General features: G+C 50.7%; 1 protein-coding gene across 1 annotated transcript; it reads right to left on the bottom strand.

Annotated features, from left to right (window-relative positions):
- Positions 1-1,160: 1,160 nt before the first annotated feature.
- Positions 1,161-6,536, bottom strand: gdf5 (growth differentiation factor 5). Its single transcript, XM_053442475.1, has 3 exons — positions 5,961-6,536; positions 5,561-5,840; positions 1,161-2,984 (listed from the first exon to the last, which is right to left on the bottom strand). The coding sequence occupies exons 1-3, from the start codon at positions 6,534-6,536 to the stop codon at positions 2,014-2,016; spliced, it is 1,827 nt and encodes a 608-aa protein (XP_053298450.1). The 3' UTR covers positions 1,161-2,013.
- Positions 6,537-8,177: the final 1,641 nt, after the last annotated feature.

Raw genomic sequence — 8,177 nt, 5'->3', positions numbered from 1 at the left:
GGGGGGGGGTAATACCACTGGCATACCTCAGCTTTGATTAGAGGAAATACTTACATCACTCCGTCTCCTAGAGCCCCACCCCGCTCGGAGCAGATGGTTTGGTCCGATGGGGGCGGAGCTACAGCAGGTGCCGACACCGGGCGTGTTCCTGCTGGTTGGTTACCTAGCATCAGTGAAGGTGTTGTTGTTGTTGTTGTTGTTGTTCTCTCGTCAGAAACAAGCTGATTAATGCAGAGCGCTGCAGATGACAACACTTTCAGGCTCGTGTCCGTTCACAGGTTCTGGATTATTTAGCTCCCGAGCGTTTTGCTCAGAGACGAGAGAAACGTCCAGAAAACGCTAGAACCTTTTATTTGACAGATTGTGTAGATTTAATCACAACACAAAATATTTCAAGGCTGTTTTCTCTCAATTATATTCTCAAAAATCTTCACTCCAGTAAAACTGACATTTAACAAACTCTCCAGTTATATTTATGTCCGTGATCCGATTTACTGAACTGTTAGAAATATATTTAAATGTTTTTAACGCAAATGCCGACAGAATATTTTGATTTATAGCATGTTAAAAAACATCACAAATGTCGAAAACATGATACAAGAAGTTGAATATGGATTTTCCATGTAATACAATTGTAGCAGCTGTGACTTAGCTACTTTAGCTAGCTTAGCTTGTAATGCTAATGTGTTGCTCATGTTATATAAACCTTGGTCCTTACCACCAGCTGTGACTCAGCTACTTTAGCTAGCTAAGCTTGTAAAGCTAAAAACATGTTGCTAACATTAGATAAACCTTGGTCCTTATCACCAGCTGTGACTCAGCTACTTTAGCTAGCTTAGCTTGTAAAGCTAACAACATGTTGCTAACATTAGATAAACCTTGGTCCTTGTCACCAGCTGTAACTCAGCTACTTTAGCTAGCTTAGCTTGTAAAGCTATTAACCTGTCCAGCATCGATCCTGATCAACTGGTTTGTCGAAGCTTGTGAAGCTGATATGTTTCTAACGTTGAAGCTCGGCCCTGATCACTAAGTTAAACATTTATCTTATTTATATTTATATAAACAGTATAACATATAGTTATATAGAGTATATGTTTTAGCACAGTAAACAGGAAATATCAAATCTGACCATTTAAAAAGTGAGAAACAGAAACAAGATGTTAAATCTAAGGATGAAATTTATTAACAGACAAACTTCTTCCATACGTGTGAACTAATGTTCTTCAGCTAACTCGGCAGCTGCTGGTTAAACCAATGAAACGCTGACGTTCCAAACCAAACATTCTTTCGTCACTTGGCATCTGAAAACGATAAATTCCTCAGATGTTTCCGTCCACGCAGGTTCAGACTGATAGAGGAGTTGGAGCTCAGTCAATTAGACATTTCTGTCTCTGTTTTTCTGGAGAGCATTTTATGCAACTTTCCCACATTTGTATCAGGTCAGATCAGCACTTCATCACTTTATTTACACGTCAGACATTCTTCACATGCTTTGTTGGAAAAGTCTCGGACGACTCCTCGTGTGAAAGGCCGAAGGCACATCGGCAGGTAAGTGCTGGAAAAGGGCATTTGTGAGTATAAGTCAAATATGTGTCGATAGCATTTCTATTACAAATAAACTTTTTACACCGAGATCAGTCGAAGATACAAATCTGAAGAGGAATAAAGAATACGATAGAGCGGGCGATAAAGATGAGAACAGCCGTCTGCTCTGTTCGGTCTCTCGGACACATCCTGTTCAACAACAACACAACACATGTTTCTGTGAGTGTTGCGTTAAAGAGCAACACCTCCATGTGTGTCTCTCCCTGTTTAGTCTCAGTGTCCCACAGTCTTCGGTATGCAGCCGGACAGACCACTTGAGAGTGAAAGATAGAGTCTGTTGCTGAGCAGTGAGTTCTGTCACCGTCAGTTGAAATAACAACTCTCTCCCTCGGCGTTAACAGTCCCGTCGTTTCTTAAAGTGAAGGGCAGGAAGTGTCTTTCTCTCTCGTCCTCTCTCGCCCTTCTCTGCTACCTGCAGCCACAGGCCTCCACCACCATGTCCTCGTACTGCTTGTACACCACGTTGTTGGACGAGTCGATGTAGAGGATGCTGATGGGGGTGAGTCGCGTGGGCACGCAGCAGGTGGGCGGCGCCGCCTCGGGGTCCATGGAGTTGATGAGCGTCTGTATGATGGCGTGGTTGGTCGGCTCCAGGTGCGAGCGGATGGGGAAGTCGCAGGCGCCGTCACAGTGGTACGCGTTGTACTCCAGCGGAGCGATGATCCAGTCGTCCCAGCCCATCTCCTTGAAGTTCACGTGGAGGTGTTTCCGGTTGCAGCGCGGCCTCGCCTTCACCACCTGGTGTTGGGGGAGGGACTGCGGCGGCTGCAGAGGCTTCTTGGCCCCCCCCCTGGCAGCAGGGGCCCGCCGCATCCGTCTCTGCGTGAACAGGTACTCGTAGACGGTCTTGTTGTCGTGGCCGGACCGGGCTTTGATCTCGTTGTAAAAAAGGTCACGCTTCTTGCTTTTGCCAAACGCCAAGAAGAAAGCCTTTTCCTTGTTGGTCCGGCCGAGCCGTGCGAACCCGAGCGTGCGCAGGTCCACGGGCCGGCCGCCTCTGTGCTCCAGAGCCTCCAGTTCAAAGCACAGCTGCTGGGAGTGCTGGTGCTGCTGGTGTTTCAAGCCCTTGAAGAGTTTCCATATGTCAAACACTTCCCATCTGCTGCCGAAGCCGCTGAGCAGGTCCTCCGTGGTCTTAGTCTGGAGCACGGCAGCCTTCTGTTTACCTGAGGCGCAGGTGTAGAGCTTCAGGCACGGGGACGAGCCTCCTCCACCCCCGTCTCCTCCTCGGCCTCCGTCCACAGATCCCACCGAGGCCCTGCGGGGGTCAGACAGGCGCTTCCTCAGGATGCGCAGCTCGGCCCCCAGGAGCCCGTCTCGTTCCAGGGAGCTGGTGTTGAAGTGATACCTCTGCCGCCTCAGCTGGGGCCCGCGCTCATCTGAGACAAGAGAGACAGACCAAGAAATGTGAGACAGGCCGACAGGAAGGGAAACACAACACGGAGAAGAGGACGAGCACGGAGAAGACAAATCACTCGCAGACGCACATGTAACATAAAAAGTGCAGGTGCACACAGGATGGGGGGGGGGGGAGCACAGGCCGGCGTGTTCAGAGGAACAGATGTAGATGAATGTGGGCGCACAGACAAATGGCAGGAAGTCAGTGAACAGAAAAGTAATCAGCAATACATTTGATAAAGAAATAATCAAAATGTTGTGATTACTTTATATTTATTTTTTGGTTTAAGCTTCTCAAAAGTGTTAATTTGATGCTTTTCTTGATTTGCACATCTGATTCATCACATTGGGCTTGTTTCAAATTTTTTTTTATTATCTGACGATAAACAGAACAATAACTGATACCACAAACTGATCTACTTATTATAGTTTATTATGCTCTAATCACTTCTACAGGACGCTGCAAACATAATACAAACTGGTTTCACTATTCCTGTAGGGGGCGCTGATTCTCCTGAAACCACGCTAACCCTAGAAAAGTCTCTCACGTTGTTTCCCCACAGTGACATGTTCCATATCTAGATCCTGAACCTTCAGCGCTGACTCAGGATCAGCACCATCAGGTTTGTTATCGTGGACCTGAAGCTCCGTGTGCACGTGTGTGTGAACTGTCACAGATCATCTCCTCAACAGGAAGTAGTGTGAAGGACTGCGCCTGTAGTGATACCATCATGATGTCACCATGGCTTGCCTTGGTGATGTCACAGCCTGATCACGTGACCCTCATTAGGTAGTCGTGCTTGTTTCACTCATGTGTTTAACGTGAGGCGAGCCATGTGTAATCTGAGACCACGGTTCATCGGTGGACGTTTGAGCAACGTGGCAAACGAGAGAAGAATCAACGAAAGAGAGAGAGAAAGAAAAGGGAGGAAGGCCGAAGAGAGGGAACTGAGTTAATGTGAGCGAGTGAGAGACGTGTCAGGTCATCAGTTACACCTTCAACACGCGGGGGAGGTCACCCGCGTGTTGAGGAGAACACGCTAAACAAATAAAGGCCAAATTAAAAGTACATTAAGTGCTGCAAATGTAAACCTTCAGTGGAGCTAGAAACATTAAACTCTGGTCATTTAAACATTGTTTTAAACAGTTTTACAGCGTAAGCATAACATTACACAGGGGGCCGCCCTCCTTGTGGTCAGAGAGTGTTTATTTACCCTCCTGAGGCCGTGAAGCAGCACTGCTGCCAACCAGGGACCAGATGGCTGGAAACACACACAGTCACACATACACCTACACAAACCAACCTGCAACAGCACGCACACAAATAAATACACAAGACGCTGTAAATACACACGAGCTACATGCATGTGCACAGGCGTGTAGCTAAACACCCTCAGACTTGACTCCCTGTCCACAGTGTTTCTCACTAGTATTAAACAGTAAAGAAAACATCCTTATCATGTGAGAGCTGACTGCTAATGAGGCCGGAGCTGGAAACATGAGACTCACAGAAGAAGCTGTGATCCCACTCTTCACTAAACTCACACCATGATGTCACTTTCACAACCTCTCTGGTTCAGGAAGTCACTTTCTACTCATTTCCTCCATCATTTCAGAAAATCATATAAAAAGAGATTTTATCCTGGAGCAGGATAGTAAATATATTTATATCGGAAAGCAGAAAAAAAGGCTGAGGTTGACTGTTTAGGTAATTATTGGAATATGTAAGTAACTCCACATCCCATAATCTGTTGGGAATGGTGCTTTAATAACTGGATTATGTAGCCAGGCTAACTTCTGATCTTCTGTGAGCATCAATCTGAACATGGAGCTCCAGAGAGTGAAGGCTGAGCGGCTCCACATGCCACTGACATGTTGATGTGTGATAGTTCTGAGCTCAGCAGCTTCCTGCAGCTTTGAACTCAGTTCCAGCTCAGTTATGAGTAACATCTCTTTTCCCATCGTTCCCAGTGTACCAGCAGCTGACCTGCTCGCCCCCCCTCCAGATGCTCTTCTTCCTCATGGATCCCCAGACATGGGTCTGGTTCCCTGCAGCTCCCTCCTCTAGTGACCTTTAGACAGGGTTTGACCTCTAGTCCTCTCCCTCACATCTCCACGCCTCCTCCTCATTCAGCACCAGGTCCCTCTCCTCTAACCTTTCCCTGGATCCTGAACCATCACCTCCTCTCTGCCCTCGCTCCTGGTGTCTCCAACTCTTTCACCAGCTTTCATCCCTCAGCTGCAGCAGAGCTGCTGTCAAACCCAAAGTATTCACAGTCATTAGGTGATACACCTCATTACAGAGACAAAGAGCAGTATGTCCTCAGGACCGGGACTTCAGGGTTTTATCTGGTTTATTCCATCTGCTTTACCTGAATAATTTAAATATATCACTGTCATTGTAAGTTTAATCCTCATCATTCAGAATGAACCAGAACTATCAGGAAGTTAAGACGTGATTCAGAAACACAAATTGCTCAATGAAGCTTAGCTCCAGACGATCCAGAGCATCACGAACAGAGGCAGAGCTGGATGAACCCAGAGCGGCGGTGTTTACCTTGTCCTTTATCCACGAAGCTGGTGATGGTGTTGGCCAGACCCGCCTCGTGCAGAGCGCTGCTGTTCAGGTCTCCGCTGGACAGGGACCAGTACAGAGACAGCATGTAGTCGTGAGGGATCACCAGCGGCTGCTTGGGATGCGGCTCCCGGTCGCTCACTTTCAGGGTTTTGTAGCTGGATCCTCGCTGCGCCACCGGAGCCGCCTTCTGACCCAGAGGCTGCTTCTGCACAAAGGCTCCTCTCGGTGGATCCCCGGTGCGCACCGGAGCGGCTCCTCTCTGTGGATCAGCTCTCTGTGGATCCCCGGTGCGCACCGGAGCGGCTCCTCTCTGTGGATCAGCTCTCTGTGGATCCCCGGTGCGCACCGGAGCGGCTCCTCTCGGTGCCGCTCCGGCTGCTCTTGGAGCAACCTTCCCAACATGTCTAGCCGGTGAGCTCACGCCTCCACCTCCTCCGTCCACAGTCCTGACTCCTTTCACAGCTGCATGCGCGCTCAGAGCCGCGGGCGCGTGCGCTTTGGAGCGAGCATCTCCTCCGGGCAGCCAGGAGCGCACGGCGTCTTTGCGCCCCAGGCTCCCTGCTCGGTCCCGGTCCCGGTGCTGCAGCTGTGCACGGTTCACCGGCACGGCCCCGCTGCGGAGGGACGCGGATGTCACCGCAGTGCCGGAGCTTTTTACAACAGTCAACTCAGCCTGGATTAACGGCGGACTCGCGCGGATACTCGTGATCCTCGCCGGAACGAGCGGGGACGGTCTCCACGCCCCGGGCACCGGGTGTCTGCCGGGCGTCAGGGTGGAACTGCCGGTTCTCCCGGGGACTTGCTCTCCGCCTGTCGCGCTCTCCGCTGCCTCTCCCAGCCGGTACCGGTGGTGGGGCTCGGTCGGTCTGCTCCGGCTCAGGGAACCGAGGACGGGGTGCAGGTACATGAGAGTCCAGCAGCTCAGCAGGAGACAAAGACGCTTCACAAGTTTCATCCTAAAACCCTTTTGCCTTTGGCCAAACCGTCATTGTAATACCGCTCAGTCTGTTCAGAACCCCCGTCCAGCCTCTCATCCTCTGAGGTTCCACCGGGGGGAGAAGCGAGGCTCCTCTACAAGGACCCGTCGACATGAGCCAGGCTGTGAAAGTGAAGAAACAGATCCGGAGAGTCGTGATTGTCCCGTGCGTCATGCGTCAGAACCATGGTGCTGCGGAGGTCCGGGCGGAGACAGAGGAGCAGGGATCCGCCAGCAGGCTCGGGGACGCGGACTCGCATTAGACCGCGCACGGCTCCATTCTGCTGGACGGGCTGGAAGGAACTTCTTTAAATCCCACTTCTTTCCAAGAGAGGCACGGATGGCGTAATGCCGCTGCCCACGTTTTTTTCTCTTTCCCCTCAAAGTTTGAATCAGGTCCAGGGAAAATATTTCCCTCTCAGTCACACAGCAGCCTGCAGGTGCCGCGAGGAGTCCTGCAGAAAACCGGAGCAGGACCGGGGCAGGACCGGGGCTCCGGGCCTAATCAGGACCTGAGGTCAATCTGTCCAGAGGCTTCTTACAAGATCTGTGATCTGCCTCCTGCTCTGTCCACCACCGAGTCACACGCACTGGTACACTGCGTGGCACCAAACACACACACACACACACACACCCCACAAACACTGAGTACCACCCCCCAAAGAGAGAGGGAGAGAGGGGGGAGAGAGAGAGAGAGAGGGAGAGAGAGAGAGTGGGAGAGTAAGGGAGAGAGAGAGAGAAGGGGGGAGAGGGAGAGAGGGAGACAGAGAGAGTGGGAGAGAAAGGGAGAGAGAGAGAGGGAGAGAGAAGGGGAGAGAGAGAGGGAGAGGGGGGGGGGGGGGGAGAGAGAGAGAGGGAGAGAGAGGGAGAGAGAGAGGCTTTCGTAACTTTGACTGTTCATTAATACAGACAAACAAAAACATAATCACCTTCACCAGCTGAGAGACAGGTGAGCTCTGATGTCACAGTCTGATGTCACAGATGGGTGAGCCCTGATGTCACAGACAGGTGAGCTCTGATGTCACAGACAGGTAAATGTTGGCGTGTCCTTTGGGATGAATTCTGTGTTTGTTGACAGGACTCAGCCGAGTCAGCATCTCTGTGTGGTGCTCATGTGATCGGTCTGATCTCCCTCCATCGATTTGCAGATTATGGAGATTATTGCATTAGGCCGGAACTTATTTAGTATGTTTGCCACCGGGCTTTCTGGGTATGTTTGAATGTAACAGGCCTTTAGCTGTGATTGTTGTCACTGTTTTCCTTCTGAACATTTTCCTCCTCCATTGTTTGATGTCCCCTCCTCTGCTGGAGGACGGGGACCGTGGGTTTGATTCCGAGACCCGTTGCCAGTTTGATTCCTGATGCCACTAGGAGACCAGCCTGCACTGGGAGCTCAGCTTCGACCCGGCTCGAGGAACAATCAGCAGCCCCAGAGCTCGGGTGGAGATCTGGATGTGTTGGCGGTGGAGTGGAGTCTCTGGTGGTTTGTCTCTCTGTCCCTCTCGTCTGTCTCTACTGGTCTCTGCTCTCGATCCGTGTCTCACGCCGTGCAGCTCGCCGCCAGGGCCTGATGGATGAACACACGTGATTGGATAATACTAGGCTGTCACGGATCTCACA

This window comes from Pleuronectes platessa, chromosome 2, assembly GCF_947347685.1.
Source record: "Pleuronectes platessa chromosome 2, fPlePla1.1, whole genome shotgun sequence".
Taxonomy (NCBI): Eukaryota; Metazoa; Chordata; class Actinopteri; order Pleuronectiformes; family Pleuronectidae; genus Pleuronectes; species Pleuronectes platessa.
This window is presented reverse-complemented; position numbering and strand designations above follow the sequence as displayed.

What these genes read in the sequence shown, in the direction of transcription:
- gdf5 (XM_053442475.1), bottom strand. Translation starts at nt 6,536, where the DNA reads ATGAAACTTGTGAAGCGTCTTTGTCTCCTGCTGAGCTGCTGGACTCTC. An exon ending in TTGGGAAGGTTGCTCCAAGA is followed by an intron (nt 5,841 to 5,960) that starts GCAGCCGGAGCG and finishes GCTGATCCACAG; the next exon opens with AGAGGAGCCGCTCCGGTGCG. An exon ending in CTTCGTGGATAAAGGACAAG is followed by an intron (nt 2,985 to 5,560) that starts GTAAACACCGCC and finishes CTCTTGTCTCAG; the next exon opens with ATGAGCGCGGGCCCCAGCTG.